General features: G+C 39.3%; 1 protein-coding gene across 2 annotated transcripts in view; it reads right to left on the bottom strand.

Annotated features, from left to right (window-relative positions):
* The window catches only part of TMEM150B (transmembrane protein 150B), a 489,913-nt gene that overhangs the window by 194,126 nt on the left and 275,054 nt on the right, over window positions 1–20,733 (bottom strand). Inside the window, exon 1 of one of the 2 annotated variants that reach the window (XM_044059686.1) lies at window positions 10,717–10,858. The exons of the other annotated variant lie outside the window; for it this stretch is intronic. Within the exon in view, the coding sequence (XP_043915621.1) occupies window positions 10,717–10,738 (22 nt within the window). The 5' untranslated portion in view covers window positions 10,739–10,858. Of the gene's footprint in view, window positions 1–10,716; window positions 10,859–20,733 lie in introns of those variants that run through there. 2 annotated transcript variants of the gene reach the window in all.

The following is a 20,733-nucleotide window of genomic DNA, read 5'->3' as shown; positions in this document are numbered from 1 at the left end:
GAACATAGAGGTTGTGTCATACTTTATTGGATTGGCATAGGTTTCTGAGTGCCCATTTTCCTGTATATTGAATAAGCTGCAAATGCTACTTATTTAACAGTTTATTTTCTCATGTGAATAAATGACTTATGCGTGGGCCACACACTTTTTTTGTCCCACGGTCTCTGTTCAACCCCTCACCCTTTCTGTGAAATAATGCTCCCTCTTATCCCCCCCGTTGCCTTCTTTCACTTGCCTTCTTCTTGAACATTTATTTGCTAAGTACTTCTAGTCTGTCTGTCTTCCTCCTCTCTCTCTCAATAACTCTCTCTATATACACATATATATATATATATATATATATATATATATATATATATATATATATATATGATATAGATATATGCCTTTTGGTAAGATCCTGAATGATTTTGTTGCACTTCTTAGAAATGCTTTTAAAATTTGAATATCTGAAGACAGATGGATTACGAAAACACATTAAATACTTTACACTGGGTATTACTAAATGTCTGTATTGCTTCTTGTTTTCTACTATTATTGCCTCACCTATTAACCCGGTGATCTACCAGCCTGCTTTGCTATCGTCTCATATTATTTTGATGTCTTTAGTTCACCTGTTAAGACTACCATAGGGGCCTTTAGGGGCCTTTCCTTTTTTTTTTTTTTTTTTTTTTTGCTATTGCTTCCCCTCCTGTTGTGTATTTCATTTTTCTTCTTACTGTGAATTTAAGCTGTCATCATGTTTTACGTCATCCATTAAATCTTTTTTAGGATTTCCTTCATCCTTTTTTTTTTTACATTTTTATGTGTATCAACTATTTTGCATATTTTCTTTTTTTAACAAGAAAGAAAACTTTTCTTTTTAGACTTTGCTACATTGTACATGACAGGGCCCACATACTAATCTCAGAGATACATCACTTGTAATCATTGCTTCATCTGAATGGATGCTATTTACTATTACTATGTTTATATTACTCTCTAGGTAACATTTTACCCATGTTTCAACCATAGGATTGATAGAAAAGATAGAAAGAGCTGCACTAAGTGTTTCCATTTTGATTTTTTTCATAATTTACTACTCTCTGCACTTGTTTTTTGTTGTTTTTAATTTATATGCCCTTATTTAAACTGTATTTGCCTTAATATTTCTTCACACTCATGTGCTACCTTGTACTGCATTTAAAGTGCTTTGCTATTGTTCTAACTGCTTTTCTGTAAATACAAAACAAAAAAGGTTCTAAGCTTGTTTCCTGCCTTTCCTATAACTAGTCTAGTGCAAATATAGATTTGCTGTATCCACGACTGTTTTGTAAGTTTCTGAAGCCTCAGGCCTTTCTGTGTTGGAGGGAAGCCTTCTAGCTTATCAGTGGGAGTGGTAAGCACTAGGTAGCCTATCTACCACAAGAGGAGTGGTTTCTGGTCCAGAAATTGTAGTGTATTGGCTGTTAGGGCATTTTTTTCCATCCCTGTCAACTTTCTGGTTTAAAAGCCCGTGTTTGCACACCGTACAGCGGCGCTCAGCTGAGGTAAACTATTACTGGTACCAGAACGTCTAGTCTTCAATTTTCCCCTTAGAACGTGCTTGTTCTTTTACTTCTTGCACTTCAATTAGCTTAATCAGCTAGCACTTTAACAGGCTTTTGTAGCATTTATTGTAGCACACTTAGGTGCTATCAGCACTAGCTGTTCCTATGCAGTAACAGCACCAGTACTTATTAGTTATGACCAGCCCTCCTGGTATGATTGTAGAGCAATTACCTGTGCTTTCTCCTGTTAACCTGGTGCACTTGGAAATTCTGAGACAGTGTGGCAACTGTCTAATGTACACAGACAACCCCCTCCTCTTACCTCCCAACACTCATACCTGTGAGAGATGCATTTATAACACCAAATTGGAAGCAGTACACACTCCAACCAAGACCAGCCTAGCTGGTCAAGAGGAGAAGGTCAACATCTGCAACTCACTACATAGAACACACAGCCCTCCAAAACACCAACCATCACAACCCACACATAGTAACACAAACCATACACCCACCTTCGTGGATGCTCTCAATAAAAATTTACCCAAACAACAGAGACCACCCGAGACAGAAATGCACTCGACCACCACAACACAACACCAGTGCCAGAACACATAGTTCACCACCACAGTGTGCCTATCAACCTAAGCCCTTAAGGCAAAACACTTTGCCCAATGTACTAATCATAAGAGACTCAATTGTGAGACACACTTATGTCCCACACACTAGGTTGAACAAGGAGAAGGTGACAGTCAGTTGTCGGATCCGAAACATAACACATGCACTCAGGTCACTCCACAACAAGTACAAATATGACTCAGTCATTGTCCATGTGGGTGTTAATGACCTGAGATGTACCTCCCTGGACTACATGAAAAGAGATGTGATGGAGCTCTTGGATTATGTGGCCCAGGCAGGTATGACGCTAGCCCTGAGCAGTATTCTACCATCACCCAGAATGATACCACAGTACGAGCAGAAAATGATTGACTTCAGCAATTGGCTAAGTTTCTGGTGTCATTCTAAGGGGATTCAGTATCTGCCTGCCTGGGACGATATGATTGACAGACCTTGATGCTTTGCCAGAGACAGCCTGCAGCTGTCACCCCTGGGATTTCAGCTACTGGCTAAGGCTGTTGTCACCCCTATAACGCCCTTTTAGGCAGTGTTCCAAAGACCAGAATTCCACCATAACAGCTACAAACAAATACAATCTGAGGATCATGTTTCTCAGTGCTAGATGTCTATCTCTCAAGATGCACTCGCTCAAAGCTCTCCTTAAAATGGAGAATGTCGACATCTGTGCTGTAACGGAGACCTGGTTTAAAGAGGCAGAAAGCACCCCTGCTCTCCCAGGCTACAAATCATTTGATACCTTTCGGCCCAAGAATACCTCCGGAATCACCAAAGGTGGTGGTGTCTCCATATTCTTAAAGGATATGCACACCTCTAGACTGGTAGTCTAGCACAATGCATCCGAGATACTTCAGGTACAACTAACAATGGGTAAGACAGCGATACAAGTCATAGTCTGCTACAGAACCCCAAACATGCCCCTAGACTCTCACTCTTAGATCCTAAGCACCCTGGAATCTATCAAGGTCCAACCCAATACACTCATACTGGGTGACTTCAACTACCCTTCCATCAGCCTGGAAAATTATTCAAGTACCAATGCACAGGCCCAACGCTTTCTGGAATTTATCAGTTCCAATGCCTGGGACCAGCTCATTCTGACCCCAACTAAAGGAAGCAACATCCTCGACCTGGTTATCATCAACATGGGAGACCACTACTCCACACCTATAGTTAATTCCTTCCTGGTTAAATCTGACCACAAACTGATCACCATGGAAATCTCCATCTCACCTACACCCCCCACTAAGGTGACCACCCTGAAAACCTTCTCTAAAGCCAACTTTGGGCTCCTAAAAACAGAGGTGGCCAACTTCTTGGCACCCATGCCAATGGGAAATAGCTGCATGACTGCCGAATTATACACCAATGCAATGTACGAGCATGTACACAAATGCATGGACCTTGCCATACCAAATAGAACTAAGATGCTCTCCTCCAAAAATAGGAAGCCAGTCTGGTGGTACCTAGCCATCAATATACTCTACAAAAGAAGGAAGAAACTGTTGCAGAAAGAAAATGAAGTCAGAAGACTGAAAAAACTTCCTTTTCAGTCTCAACAAAAAGCTGAGATCCCTTATCAAATCCTCTAAAGCCAGCTATCAAGGCAGAATTGTGGCTGACACCCAAAACAACCACAAAGCTTTCTATAGCTATATCAAAAACTTCAAAGGCAATACCCAGATTTGCTCTGAGTTATTGCACAATGGCACCTCCTATACTGAGCCAACAGATATAGCCAACATACTGGCTGACAAACTCAGTACCAACTTTACCCCTCTCTCCCCCCCAGAGCCCTATCACAATACCAGAAGAAAGCCTGGTACCCACCACTTCTGTAGCACAGGTAAAACCTGTATTGTCTAAATCCAAGAATACAGCATCCATGGAACCTGATAATATCCCTGGCTGCGTCCTACATGAGCTACAAAATGAACTGGCACCACATCTGTGTGCCCTGTTCAATCACAGCCTTACCTCAGGTTATGTCCCTAACAAATGGCGCACTGCTACAGTCATCCAGCTCCATAAAGGGGGAGCAACTACAGACCTTGGGAACTATTGCCCCATTAGCCTGCCGAGTCCGGTATGCAAAGGTATGGAGTGCATCATCATGGACCTGCTTAACAAAGATATAAGCATGCTCCAAACTCTTGACCCCACACAGTTTGGCTTTGACAAGGGGAGAGCCTGCCTGCTGAACCTGGTTGACTTCTTCGAGGCAGTCACCAAGGCTGTGGATGAAAGTAAGGCAGTGCATACAGCCTACCTCGATCTGGCCAAGGCCTTTGATACCATTCCCCACTGGGGTATCATTGATGAATTCATCAAACTAGGCATCAATCCGTACATCACTAGGTGGGTTGCAAATTGGCTCACAGACAGGACCCACAGAGTGAAAGTTGCGGATTCCAAGTCAGACTATCGACCAGTCATGAGTGGAGTCCCACAGGGCTCGGTCCTGGGCCCTCTCCTGTCTGGCATCTAATTCTCAGACATCCAGGCCAGCACAGAAGGACTTTGGCTGAACAAGTTCACTGATGACTGCAAGCTAGGAGTCATTATCAACTCCCCAAGTGATGCAGACATCTTACAAAAGGGTCTCTCTGAGACCAATGACTGGTGTCGGATCCAAGACCTAAAGCTTAATGCCAAAAAATGCATTATCATCCCCTTTGGGAAAAACTCAGTTCCCACGAATTACCACATTGATGGGCACCCACTGAACACTGAAGGGGCCATAAGAGATCTAGGCACCCAGGTCGACAGCCACCTACCCTTTGACCACCACATTGCCACTGTGCTCAGAAAGTCCTTCTGCGTGGCACATCTTAAAACCAAAGGTTTTGTATCCAGGAAGAAAGAGGTCATCATCCCTCTCTACTCAACCCTCATTAGACCAATCATTGAATATGAAGCCCCATTTGGCATGTACCTGACCAGACACCTACAACAGCTGGAGGGGCCACAAAAGTACCAAACAAAAAAGGATCTTAGGTCTTAAACACACGTCCTGCATGGACAGACTCAAGAAACTTCAGCTGTTCTCAGTCTCTTATCGTCTACTTAGAGGTGATCTCTCCTTGACTTACAAGCCATGTCTGACCCAGCCCTACTTGAAATGCTATACCTAAAGAAATCCCAGTCCCCCCGCGCCACATGCTCCAGAGATCACAACCTCATTACCACAATTAACAGAACATGCTGGAGGGACAGGTTCATCTTCCAAAGACTGCCCATACTCTGGAATAAGCTTCCCATTCATATCAAGTAGAGCACCTCGCTGGCCCTCTTCAAGAGGAATCTGGACGAGTGGAAGGGTAACAGAAAGTTCACTCCAGGGATCATTCCAGTTGCCCTATTGGCCAGGGGTACTAACATTGGGTGGCAGAGTGCCTGGGCAGTTTTTTGGGGCTAGGCTTGTAAAGACTCCAGGGCCATTAGCCTTGTACACACCTATGAACCTATACATCTTTCATACTCTTAACCTTTATAGCGCATGAGCTGCACTCAGTTTACTTACTAACACCGCTGACAGAATAAAACAGTGTTCAGGTTTTATGTTACGTTTTAACACTCAGTATTGACAGTGATCACTCGCTCACCTCATCTGTTGTAAAACCCATTCACTGCACTAAGCACTGCAAGATTGAATTTGTTTTCCTAACTTTGTTCCTGCAATTTGTAATACCGTCTCCATCATTCAAGGGTCACTATGTCTGCTAGCCACGAGTCACCTGACTTTTCTCTACTCCTTCATTTTGAAGTCATTTTGCGGCCTGTCACTTTTAACTTTTCTTCAGTAAACATTCAGGTTATGGAAAAAGTCCCACAGAAATCGGATTCCCACTCCTTGCTCTTTCTGGTTTCATTTTCTTGGAACAGGATGCAAAGATTGGGGAAGGAGTTTCACTGCATTATGATACCAAACACTACCAGTGCCGACTAAGAATTCCAGCCCAACACAACCAAGGAGAAGAGACCAGTATACTGCCTGATGGCACATTTCCTAGAGACTAGCAGTCATGTACTTTATCAGTTAGGTTTCCAATTACTTCATCAAACATGGTTAAAAGTGCAACACAATCAAACACATTTTAGGTGGCATTACGAGGCAGGAGACACACATGACCAGTTTGTTACTTCCATGATATGAAAAACTGATAATACTCATATTGTTAAACATTACCTAAAGAAGCTAGCAAAGCATATTTTGTGTTTTTTTCCCATTGGTAAGAGGATGACTTTTACAAGTTGCTTTCTCAATAAACTCTTCAGAAATTATTTAATCAAGTCATTCATTCTAAATACTGACTTTAACTAATTTATATTTGTGGAAAAGCAAATGCCATTTCAGAGTCAGAATGTGCTGGTATAAATTATTCCTCAAACATCACAAAATGGAGGAGCTGAAATCACATGGCCAAACCTGGCAGTGAAAGCCTTTAATACCTGTGAGTGTATACATGCACAATAATGCAGGTACTACAAAAAAAAATCTTCAATTAATATTAAAAAAAGAAACTACTAATGTAAAAGCTAAACAAAGTAAACTACTTTTGTAAAGGTCTTGAAACTGGGCTGCAACCACTATAAAGCATACATCATCAAGCCTATATTATCCATAATTTACATCTCCCATACTTATCTTCTCACTTCTGAAACCCCTATAGCAGGGTCAGTTTTTGACATTATCAATCACATTTCACATTATTTACTTAATTGGAGGACTATCTTTCTAATTTAGAGATAAATAAACCATACAAAATCTATCTATGTTGCCACAAAAGTGTATAATGCTTGCTACATAAATCAGAATAAAATTACTACAGAGCACTGTACGTACTGCAGAATTTTGTTGTAGCGAGCCTTTATTTCTACTGACAATGAGAAATTCTTCTTTTGTGGGGTAGCTGTATGTCGTATTGCTCTTGCCGAATGCCATACAGTTTGAATTTGTTTCAATGGTTGAGAGGTTCACCTCAATGTGACTGCAAGCCGAAGAAAGAAAGACCCTGTCTCTGACTGTGCATATGCACCTCACAGCGGTTGAGGTGCGACCTACTGACTCCGTACTTCTACTAAGGGATTTTGTGATTTCACTGTTCATGTCAGGAATGATGGAAAAACCTGGAGGATATCAGTCCAGATGATGAGCTGTTATTGCACTTCTGTGTTAGTCATGGACTGTCCCAAATAAACTCAAACTCTGAACACAAGGCTTATGACTGCCTTTATAGCCATGTTAACATAGCTAAGGCCATATGCTCTGGACAACTGTGCCAAGAGTGGTGCTGCGCTATCAACTACTTATTACTTGGTGATGCTGTGTGGGATCAGATGCCTGGACATTAATGGGACTGCAAATGTAGAAAGGTGAAGTTTGCATGTAGCATGTAAGGTGAGCTCACAACAGCATCACTCAGCAGATGCACAACAAATTACATGCAGTATCACTGATATTACATTGCAGTGCACAGTCCTTCAGCATAAGACAACCACAAAAAAAGTTCTTCTTCAAGGGCATGCTTCTAGATCTATGAAATGCACTTCCAGAATTGATGGTAAATATGGAGTCCACAGAGGCATTCAAGAGGACATGAGACAGATGTAGAAGAGGTGAGAATAAGATAGAGTTTGAGGGGAGGTAGAATGCTGAATGCAGCTAAAGGGCAGACTAGACATGCTTATTGGTGTTTCTACCATCAAGAAAATTCAGTGTAACATAATGTAATTCAATGCAATGCAATATAATGTACAGACTGAGAATGCATCGTTTTTATTTTAGCTGCATTTCAGTTACACTATTAAAGCCATTTTGCTAGTAAAGAAATTCCACTAGTAATTTACTAAGGTAAGGAAGTACATCAGGGCCATTTTGAGGCTGATAAAATTTTACAGTTTTCAGTGAAGTCCAAACTAGCGGTGGAACAGTGGACCTTCTGTTTGTAGCACTGCTTGCTTAGTTTAGAGAGAATCCATGTTACCTGACAACAGGATAGGGAATTACAGAACATCCATTTACAGCTCTCCTTCTCTGTAAGTTGCTGGATTTGGTGGGATAGGTATGGGAAGCCAAGCAGAGGATATTGAAACATTTATAACTCAGCCTCTTACACCACCGGATATTGGTCAATCAGTATATAAGAGGGAAACACATAAACGAATAATAAAGCAGTGAAATAACCAAGTGGCAGGAGAACCTTAAAAATCATAAAATATTTATTGCAGAAATGGTAAGCGCTTTTGCAATAGCTTCATCAGACCAATAAAATAACTACTCAAGGATTTCACTTATATAAAAGGCAGCAACCTACCAAAATATATCAATTAACAGTTCAAATAAATTAACCCTTTAGATACAATGAAGAATCTACACTCAAACACTACCCATGTACATAAAAATATAAAAATATGCATAAGTATATATACAAGCTCTTAAAACAAATTCTAAGGTAGTAAACAATCTTATGCAAATACTTCTCCTGAACTTCTAGAAGCACACAAATAACCCCTATTTAATACTTAACCTCCTATTTTTCAATATGGGTCTCAAAGAAGCTCTCTCGTTGAGACCCATTCCTTTGTCTGCTCTAAGTCTCAAAATCCAAGTAATTTCCTTATTTTCAGTATGATTCCTAACATCCCCTTCCCTTACTGAAGGTATGTTGATATCTATAGCCATAAACCTAAATTTGTGGCTATCCCCATGTGCCTGTATATGTTTAGTGAGGGCACTAAATCCAGAGCCTATTCTTATACTATATAAATGTTCGCGTATTCTTTCTTTTAATGCTCGATCTTTCTATTAAGGGATATCCACCATTCGGTGTATGGACTGTTCAAACTCATGCCAACAAGGAGTTGCTACTGAAGCATTAGATGCAGGACATCCAGATTCCATAACAGCTTCTTCCCACATGTTGTCAGACTGCTGAACAATAAACCCATATCCTAACCAGATGAACTTAGATCATATGGTCTCGGCCATATGAAATTCGAAGTTTTAAAACTTCAGTCATCTGAAGTAGATCCATATATATATTCAGAGCAAATGTAAAAGATGATATCAAATCTTAACAATGATCTGTGTGACAGGCTTGTAAATGTAAGGTAATGCATCTTCCCACAAGTTGTATCAGACAATGTGTTAAATTGAATTAGAGCAGATAAATTAGAAGAAAATTTGTTTTGCATCAAGACTTCATCGTGTAACACAAATGTTCAAATGTTCTTTCTAAGGCCACAAATGAAGTTCCATGCTCGGGTTTTCAGATCTTGTAATGAAAGGGAAATTACTCTGACATAAGATGTCCAAAAGAGACTAATTACATCTACTAGGGGGTTGAAAAATTGTAGTTATGAAGGTAGATTATACAGACCCTAAATGTATGATCCCTTGGAGACACAAGGGATTGAGCTTATACAGTACGGTTGTATAAAAGTATAAGTATAGAGAGATGCATGAACTATAATTAAATGCAATAAAGGCTGGGGTAGTAGAAGAAGTCACAAATTACAGATTGGGGGGATTGTTTTGAAGTGATTCAAGGGAATATTCATTTATGAACAGAGTAGAACATCATTAAATGTATTCAGGGGTTTTCTGTACGGGTATGACTCAGTAAGTACCTTTTAGGAAGGGTTTGGACTAATAAATTAGATTAGATGGCTACATCTATAGTAACTGCACATGCTGAAAACCTAAGTGGACATGTTTTGACATACTTTCTTTCAAATCATGCCTTACAATGCAAAGACAGTTCTAAGTATGGTAAAATAATATCAACTCTCAGCTGAGGAAAACGTCAGAGAAAAATGTTAGGATCAAATGAAAAATGAGGCAGTTGTAAAGAATAATGAATTTTAAGCAAGCATTTAGGATCTCAGAGGACAATAACACAAAGACAATGATAAGGTTAGACTCATAAAGACCATAAAATAGTAAACAGTAAAACTGATTTGTCTGTGCAAACTCTGTAACTCTATGCATGTTGGCACTGGGGCTCATTAGTTCAACTCCTGACTGTTAAGTTAGTACCCAAGGTTAAGACACGGAAGAACAATAACTCTGCTAACAGAACATTTTAAATGGACATAGGGTGTGCCTAGCACCATGCATCAATACACATTGTCTTCGTTGCCCAGTAAAATTTGTTTCACTTCCACCCTGTACATCCTGTCACTATATTCTTCATGAAGCAAACAGATTTTCATTTTGAAACATTGCATAACATAATCTGAAAGTGTCAATGTGCATTCACACTAGCTCGCACACACGCACTCTCACACACACACACACACACACACACACACACACACACACACACACACACACACACACACACACACACACACAATGTCTCATAGTGGCCTAGATACAGGTTCACAAAGAAGCAGACAGTTGTATCACCGCTACTTTTTGGAAGGTGTTCCACACTCTTTTGACTATTCACTTCATAATTGCTCACAGAACTGAAACTCCGTTTCAGCTCTCTGTAAAAACTTCTGCAAGTCAATAACTTTAACAACAAACCTTGCAAATGTACATTACCTAAATTGTTAAGATTCCACATCCTTTGTTACTGGGTAGTCCTTACAACATGTTGAGATGTTGATAGTTTTTGAACACTACTATCCTGAATTAGAAATGCACTAATTTCTTAAGCTTGAGGCACTTTGTTACCCAAGTCTGCTTTTCAACTGTGTGGTCACCATGGCAACAACATTGCAGGGGCTGAACTAAAGTCTGACTTTCCCAGCTGTTACTTTTTCACAGAGGTTACTATGCCTTAGTGATGTGCTACAAGCAGAAATAATATCATGTTGTGTTTTAAAACTTACTCCCTCCTTTGGAGCTCTGGAATGTTGCTTCATGTTGTTTTAAGACTCATTCACTCCTTTGGATCTCAGGAATGTTTCACTCTAATTTCGAATGCTTCTGAAGCCTTTTAACAAAATAAATTTCTATCCTTACAGTTCAAACAAATGCTCATATCTCTAGAATCATGCGGGTAGCTAATGGAATGTTCACTACAAACTGTTCAGAAGAAATCCATCTTTACCAGAGTATCATTCTTTAGATTCTTTGTCTTAAAACTGCATTTTATAACTCACCACAAACTCAGTAAATATTAATTGTGCGAAGTCCAATAAATTATTTTCAATGCCTCAGTAATCAGTCAAACTATGCATACACTGTCAGCAGCATCTTGGTCATGCAGCTTTGAGCCTCCATCTGAGGTTAAGCAATTCTGCCTGTGTTGTTTGATTACTGAGATATTTACAGAAAAATGAATATTATGACATGAATAACTAGTATATAAAGGAGATTTAAAGTCACTTTAGGTTACAGTAGGTAGAACTCAGTCGTATTGCCTACCATGCAATCTTTAAGATGAACTCTCAACAGCTGGAAGTCCCATCATTTTGTGATTATTAATGAAAGTATAAATAGGCAATATGAGGCAAAATCAGACACCTACAGGCATCATCAGGTGGAACCTAGAGCAACATCTGGAGGTGTCACAAACATTTAATGAATTTTAAAATAAATCCACTCACAGAAGGCCTTATGTTTCAGATGCTAAAGGGATGAAGAAATTAAGATTCTCAATAACTTTATGCTAAAATCAGTATAACAGAAATGGCAGGTCAGCATTTTATAAAGTGTAACAAGCTTAACTGATTCTGCCTTCTACATTTTCGTAAGTGAGTTGCTGTTGATTTTCTTCCTCATGAAGTTAAGTGCAACAAGGAGGTACAATTGTGAGTATTACACAACTGTTTATCATGTGACTTGTGCTGACCTGTATATTAGTCTGTTCCTAGGTTAGTACTAGGATAACTAACCTGCCATCCCATGCGAGAATCAAACCCTGCACCTTGTCTGTACGGTAAACACCTTACCCATTATGCCAATCTCCCACACCTCTAAGAGGATATATTGAAATAAGTATAAAAGTAGGAGACAATGTCCTACCCCCCAGAGAAGAAGAGATAACAGCTATAGTGGAAAATGCACGTAGGAGTTCATCAGCCTGTTTATCTCACATCCTTTTAAACAAAACACTTGCAAGAGCTCATGTTTAGAAAACAGGATTTTAAGTGCTGTTTAAATCAAAAAGGTGCGGAGATGTGATTTAGAAACATATTGGATTTACAGAAAGGTGCCATGCAGTTTTGGTACAGCTGCAGTGAAGGCTACATTTGTTACATGGTCCTGTACATGTTTTGAATAAAATTAAAAAAATCCCGCCCCATAATTTTTTGGCAAAGAGCAGCAAACGTTTACTATTCCAGAAATCAAAACTACATGTAATTAAGCTTATAACATAGTTTCAGCTAATCATTTATGTGCACTATTGTGCTTGGAGTAGGGGTTGCTAGACAAAAAATGATAATCAATTATGTCAAAAATGGATAGCCTAGTAAGTGAATACAGACAGAGCTGTCACTGTATAACTTGTTTATAGTAAGTGCACAACTGCCAAAGTACACCAGGAAAAAACAGTTGTGCCAAACGGACAGGGAGCAGAATCTACCAGGCAAAATTATAAGGGTCATCAGAGGATGACTAAGTACAGACAAACAGCACAGATATCTGTGTAGTGGCCAAGTGTTTACTACTGTTTAGTAAGTGGATAAGTGGATTGGTTTGAACACCCTTTTTAAGCATGACCCATGCACAAAGGCAAAAGTACAGAGCATAAAACTGAAATGAATTCAGGAAAACAAATATAATAGAAATAATAAACTTGGACATGGAGTAGCACAGTTATTAGGTTTACATTGTGGTGTGGCATACTATGAGTTAGCTAATGACATTCGCTAGTATAACTGTAGCCAAAAACATTACAGCATATACAGTTTAAAATGGTATTACAATTGAAAAATTGGTAGTTAAGTAATAATTGACATTTAGGCAGTAAAAGCAAATAGCTGAATTAGTTGGCTCATGTTAATTATTGTCCTTAAAGCAACTGAAATGTCAACTTCATTGTGTAAATGATTGAATAGCTTTGTCTTGAAACCTTTTGAGTCTTTGGGTGGCCACGGTGGTGCAGCTGTTAGTGTTGCCACCTCACAGCAAGAAGTTCTCCGGTTCAATTCTTGGCTGGGGTGCCTTCTGTTCAGAGCCTGCATGTCCTCCCTGTTGTCTCGTGAGTTTCCTCCGGGTGCTCCGGTTTCCTCCCACATCCCAAAGACATGCTGTAAGTTGATTGGATAATCTATATTAGCCATAGGCATGAGTGCATGCGTGTGTGTGCCTTCCATGGAAGGTTGGGCACTGGGCTGGCAACTTGACACAGGTGCCCAACCTTCCATGGAAGGCACACACACACACGCACTCATGCCTATGTGTGTGCCTTCCATGGAAGGTTGGGCACCAGGCTGGCAACTCAACGCCGTAAAAACTTCACTGCCAATCACAAGCAGACAGGTGATCTGCTGTGGCGACCCCTAACCAGGAAAAGCCATAAGCTTTGGTGAGGAATTTAATTCATAGTGCTGGGCCAAGTCTGGAAATGTCATGTTCTCCAACCGATGTTTTACAAGGGGACCATATTAGTGTGATAATGTCTGCTTGATTACTTCTCAGTGGATATATTTGCTCACTGAATGGGATTTTTCTTTTTTGGGGGGGCAATAATCTTCATTTATCACTTTAAATAGGAAGGTGTCTAAAACATTGCACATCTTTCTGTTACAGGAAGCCAATTACTGCTGTTTAGTAGATTGTGATGCTGTGCCAGTGGGCCCGTGAGAAGGGCAAATCTGCAACTTTTATTTTTGTCAGTTAGAAGTCTCTTGAGTCTTGTACACTGAATGAAAGACTACTAATGGTAAACTGTATTCATGTTTAGGTAGAAGGACACTCTTAGCCAGTGGCATGCAGATAGCTGGTGTGTGCAGATGTGAGGTTCTAACACAGAATTTAGTAATGAAATTGTTCACAAAGACATCATTGGGGGTGAAGAGGGAGGCTGAGGGATCTATAGTGAGACACATATATTTAAATTCAGAAACCTGGGGAATAAGATTGTACACCAACAATGATTCACTTTTTAGGGAGCTTTCTCCCTTCTTCGAGGAAGCGCAACCATGGAGATGATATAAATAAGTTCTGGGGTAGTGCCTCACCTAGATTAAGGGGTGTCTCCTTTCAAATAAAACAAAAACAGGGAGTTTTTTGTCCTTTTGGTTTGTGGCAGTTTTTTAAAATTTTGTTGACAGGCCAGCTTTCAAAATGTCAACGTTTCATAGTAGAACCTTTTTATTCATGAGTTTGCCATGATCTTAAAAATATAACATAAATGGCACAGAGACAAGGTGCTAGTTATTGTAAAACAAATTTGAGTTTCACTGGACTATTATTGGGATTCTGGAAATACTAAAAGGAACAGATACAACACTTGATAAAGCACTAAATGTGCATGGATTAAATTAGTTTTCAAGTATTTAGCTTGAAAATACAACTCAGTGCTTGCAAATAAGTACAAAATAAAAAGCTATGATTTAAAACTGAGGCAGAATAAAGCTCAAAATGTGTGAAAGAAAGAAACTGTGTAAAATGTATAACTGACAGTTCTGTGACATCCAAAACAGTGCCTAATAATAAATGAATAGTTGGACACAGCACTAATGTGATTAATGTGGCCACAGGTGCAGGAAAGCACACTGTAGAGCCAGTAATAATTTTTGCAGGCTACACAGTAGTCAGAACTATTTTACATAGATGTGTAAATGTTTAAATAAGTCTGTGCAACAATATTTAATTGTAGTAGAGGCAGCAGAGTACAATAAAATAAATGTTTCTGATGCAGTTGAGCTAATTAATATGAAAGCACTTCAGGGTGTCAGCAGCAAGGATGATTTATGGCTGGAAAAGCTTGTGATTAAAGGCATGAATACTATGTTTAAGACAGAAGCTGGTGCAGAAATCAGTACATTGCCAGAAACCTTTGTATTTCTGATTCCACTTAATACTGTTTATGCATTCAAACATTTCTGCATTCATATGTATTCATAGATTCATAGATTTGCAGCTACTCCAAGGCCATGCAGTCTTATGACCATTTATACCCTGCCTACCTTCCTTCATGCAATACCTACTTTCTACAGGTAAATGTCTGTACACCCATCCAGCCATCTACATTATTATGTTTAAAGAAGACAGCAAGTTGCACTGCTTAATATGTGTTTTGCTTATTAGTTGGTGAAGATTTAGTTCACTGGTTCTAGTGTTGGTGGAGCAATTGGATGTATGATGATATAGGAACAAGACTGAAACTTCTCTCAAAAATCTATAATGCACTGAATAAAGGGAAGGAGCGTCCAGCCTCTCATGATTGCTCTGGTACTTAAAGCTTGTGATCTTTTTGGTTAGAAACATTTGGATTCTAATTGTTTGATATATTTAGTGAGATACATCCTGATGGAGGTGGTGCACTTGGTAATTGGTCTGATTAATGCTGACTATCAGGGGAATGAATACTTTTTAGACCTTGATGATATTCCTCTCATAACTAGCTGTGCTAAATAAAAAGGATTTCCTGACAACCATTGTTACATGATGATCAAAAGAGAGGGAATTATCAACCCAGGTTTCTAGGTCTCTCACTACATTTTTGTTTTGTACTAGTGTGTTGTGTACTAATCCAAATCGCTAAGCTTCTGACTACATTTTTGTTTTGCAGTAATTTTTGTCTGTACAGTATGGGAGTTGTCTACCAAAAACAATGACGCTACAATTTTTTAGCATTTAGTTTGAGCCCATTTTTAGTACACAAAGAATCTAGTAGGAAGAGTTTGAATTTGTGGTTTTTGGTGTCAGAAGGTTCTTTAACAACAACCCCCATTTCACAGTCTTCTGCAAACTTTGTTCATCACAGATCTTGACCTTCTACCTGGAGATCTGAAAAGTAAAGGCCAAAAAGGAGATGTTCCAGAATCAAGCCTTGAGGGATACAGATGGCCATTTTTCATACATTCTGATGAGGTTCCTGCAACTCACACTGTGTGGGTTCTGTCTTTCAGCCAGCTTGCTGTCCATTCTTCCATAAATGGGTCAAATCTTGAAGCATTTAACTTCTGTACTTGGGGAATTGTATTGAATGCCTTGATCAGGTCAAGGTATGCGACAAGTACTGCATGGCCACTGTCTGCAGCCTCCATAACCTTTTTGAAAAAGCTTAGCAGATTCAGTAGCCAGGATCTACCCTTCACAAAGCCAAACTACTAGGGGTAAAGTACAACAAGATTCTTGATATCCCAGTTTATGAGATCAGTTGTAATATGTTAATATGTTCCATCCCTTTGCAGAGGAGGCTTATAAGACTAATAAATCTGTAATTACCTGGGTCAGTTTCAAGACCTCCATTATGGAGGTACATCACTGCTATAAACAGTTTAAGGAGTGGGATTGCAAGGGCATGCCTAACACTATTAATTAAGCGAACAGGTATATTGTCAGGTCCATGCAGAAAGTAGTTTGCTCCTGGTTGGCACTTAGTATATGATCTTTAGAGATAACTGGCGGGAGTAAGGGATTCAGGTATTTTAAGACTTTGGAGAGAAATCACAGGGGTGAAGTTACAGTGAATTTGTGTGCAAGGATATTGTCAATGCCTTTTGGAGCAGACTGTGTAGCATCATTTTGAATAAGTTCAAAGCAATATTGTGAAGTGTCTTCATTTTCTCACATTGCAAAAGAATAATTTATAATTATCTTCATCTTCAGAGACCAGACTAAGTTCATAGCCTCCTGTGACCTGATAGTGTTTTCAGTTTTTTTTAATACTTGTAATATTTTCCTTGACAGGAGGGTTGATCTACTATATAATTTAAGGAGTTTGTTTCTTTTGTTGTAATGCTTATTTATCATACTTGACCACCTGGGTGGTTTATCTTTGAATTTTGCATGATACTTGACTCTGGTATAAATTGCATTTCTCTTAATGGGTGCAGGAATTTCATAGTGAAGCTTTCTGTTGTACTGAGTTCAGGGGTGGTAAGGACATAAGTGATTTTAATATGCCATCATAGAGTAGGTTGAGGTTGGTACATTTGTTCGTACTTAAGTTTAGTGTGATTTGCTGTGGGGGCTTTTGGGAGTTTAAAGTAGAAGGTCACAAGTTTGTGGTCAGACTTCACTAGGGAAGGCGTTATCAGAGGGGTAGAGCAAGAGGCAGCCATATTTGTAATAATTAGGTCACAAATGAGCTGTCCTCTAGTAGATTTGTTTATTAACTGCTGAAGGGATTTTTTTGTTTATAAAGTCTTAACATTTTGGTTCATATATTTGAGGTACACTTGTCCCATTTTATTGACAGGAAGTAGAGACACCCAAAATAGTGGAGTTTATGCTGATATGGAGATCATTTAGTGAACTGCAGACTTTTAAGTGATCATTTGGGGACAAAGAACAACTTCTGTAACAAGTTAACTGATAATCCTGTTTAGAGTGATCTGTAGCTCAGTGGGCTCAGTTTGTGGGTCCCCAGGGAGCAACTATGAAGCAAATACTTTTGCGTTTCATTGAACATCTACGATAAGTCTGGAAATATAATCTGGATTTTATTTAGAAATTCTTTGGTGGATTTGTGTTGCAGCACTACTTCTCTTAGTAACATGCCACTTACCTGACCATTTTTGATATCACACACAGTTGTTTTTCTTTGCAGAGATTCACATAAGCCTTCAGCTTTACAGTCTTTCTCCGTTTGTTACAACCCAGTGATAGAAGCATCAATTAACTCTTGAACCTTTTACTGATTCATAGGATCTTACTAAGCTATTGACCCTAGGGAATCTTTAGAGGCCTAGCCATGTATTCCCATAAAGTTTTTTTTGTGTGATTTTAATATGAATAACCCACAGCAGGCTACCCATTTATAAGGGATAAGGCTGCAAAGGTCTCCTGCACGAGTGTTTATGCCACTATTGGAATTGCAAATGTAAAACAGCCTTAGGAAGATAGATCTGTTGAGGCTCTGTATGTTTTCAGAGGTCATCCCTCAGCAGTCTGTATCCTACTTTGAACAGAGACAAGGTTTTGAGATGATCAGCATAGTTCTTATGTCTTACAATGTTGATTTTCTTCGTGAAAAAATGCTGCCTGCATTTAAGCTATGTCAAGTGTTTGGACAGGTACATGCCAAAGGACACATTATACTCGATAATCAGTCTAGTATGTGTTGAATATAGTGGAATTATCACATCCCTGGACCCAGATGCCTTACCTTTACTTAAAAACTCTCAATGAAAAATGACTTTTTACAATAGTGGATACATAGTGACTGAAGGACAGTTCACTGTCTACATAGGTTCCCAGGTCTCTAACTAATGGAATGATCTTAAAGGGTGTGGTATGAATGTGATACTTGCAGTGAACGTCATACTTGCTGAAGGACACTATTATACATTTTGGCAGTTAAAGTCCATGGTTTAAACACCAGCTGTTTGTTTGGGAAAGGTCCCCTTGGAGAGTCTTGGTGTCCTCCAAAGAATTAATAAGGGTACCTAGTTTATATTCATCAGCAAATTTCTTCATCCATAAGCCCTTAACATTGGCTTTGACCTCTTTAAAGTAAATTCCAAACAATAGTCACCCAAAGTCAGAGCCTTGAGGTGTACCACTGGTCACAGGTCTTTTGGAGGCGATGGTGTTGCCCCCTCCCCCATTTCATGGGTTTAATGTGTTAGCTCATTTGGTATCCATCAAATTACGTAGGGATTGAGATTTAGTTCTGACAGTTTATTAACAATACCTGAATGTGGAATCCCTTAGCAAGATCTAGATAAGAGGTGTATACTGATCTACCCTCATCCATTGTTTCAGTAACTTTCTCAAAGAAATCGACCAGGCTGAGTAGGTAAGATCTGCCCTTGACAAAACTGAAGAGACTTGGGTCAAGGGTTTGCAGGTTGTATATATCTTTGTTTATTAATTCTGTAATGATCCTTTTCAAAGCCTTACAGATGATGCTCATCAAGCTTATGCATCTATAACTACTTGAGTCACTTGATGGCCCACCCTTGTGTAAGTGGATGACCACTGCTTGATGCCCCAAACTTGTGTAAGTGGATGATCATTGCTTGATGCCTCACCCTAGTGTAAGTGGATGACCTTTGCTTGATGCACCACCCTTGTGTAAGTCGATGATCATTGCTTGCTTAATCTTCCACCCCTGTGTAAGAGGATGACCACTGTTGCCCTCCATTTATATGGTACACAGCTTGTTTAGAGACTGATACTGAATAACCTCTGTAGAGGGTATGACAGGTCCTATTTTGGGTTAGCCACTAGACAACCGGTATGTTATCCGGTCTCAATGAAGCTGTGTTTATGAAGCTGTGTTTCTAGCTTTGGATAGTGTCCGGAAGACTTGCTCTTGGGAGATTACAGGGGAGGTGCAGATGTGGGTATATGATATGGAACTGTTGGGTTGGAAGGTGAAGTTTGTTTCATTTACTATTAGCTCTGTGCAGTGCTACACATTGTTTTTGAGATGCCTAATATAGCTAAATCTGGATTTGTGGTTGTCTCTAGACTAGGTGGCTATTTTTAGCTCATATATGGCTTTGGTTGATTTGATCAGGGACCATAGATCCCCCTTAAGGTTAGCAAGAATGTTTTTTGGCATGTTGGGAGTTTCATTTATTTTTGCAAGCAATGAGATTTTTCTCCTGTTGTATGGTCTGTTTATATTTATTGTTAAATTTGGCAACATATTTAATTCAGATGGGGATAGATGTCTCTATGCAGCTATTTACAAGAACACTGAATCTGGTTAGTAAAAGATTCTGCATATGGAATGGGGTCACCAGGTTTGGAAGGGATACTGAATTTAACTGGTCATCATTTAGTTTTTAGTAGATTAGCCTAAACATAATCTCTGAATACTGAGTTATTGGGAAATGCTTCTAGCTTCAGTCTTACGATGAAAGCGACTGATTTACGGTCAGATTTGTCAAGAGAAGGGGTTAAAAGTGGTACAATACAGAGTTGTCCCATTTTGGAAAAAAAAAAAAACAAGTCAAGGATTTTTTCATCCCTAACTGAGGTGCTGATTAAATGGTCCAGAGAATTTGTATTAATGAAGTCTAGAAATCTGTGAGCGCAGATATTAGAGGATAGAAATGTTTTCCAATGTACAGAGAGGTATTTGAAGTCCCCTAGCAGAATGTTGTTAGGTTTGATGCCTAGGAACTCCTACTTGCTAGGTAGGAGGTATAGGCCAAGGTGGACATAAACTAGCTTATGAGTCTTTGGTAAGTTTTTGGATGAATGTTTTTCATGCGAAGATTTTACATCAAGGTGAGTTTCATTGCAATGTTCTGTATTGTGCGAATTGATGGTATACCTTTTTTACCCCCAACCGTGGAGTTGGTGTAAATAATTTCAGGAGTTGAGGGGGGCTCTGTCCCACACATCATAGGGTAGTCGAGTCCTGTAGCTGGCTACAATGGGATAAGGGTTTATATTAACAGTAAGTGAGATGTGGAGGAGTTCCAAGTTGTTATCCTGTCTAGCGTGTTTTGAGATGACACTTTATTTAGTAGCAAC

Source organism: Protopterus annectens, chromosome 17.part0 (assembly GCF_019279795.1).
Source record: "Protopterus annectens isolate FY-2018-M chromosome 17.part0, PAN1.0, whole genome shotgun sequence".
Classification (NCBI taxonomy): domain Eukaryota; kingdom Metazoa; phylum Chordata; order Ceratodontiformes; family Protopteridae; genus Protopterus; species Protopterus annectens.
The sequence above is the reverse complement of the archived record's forward strand: the minus strand, read 5'-3'. Positions and strand labels throughout refer to the sequence as shown.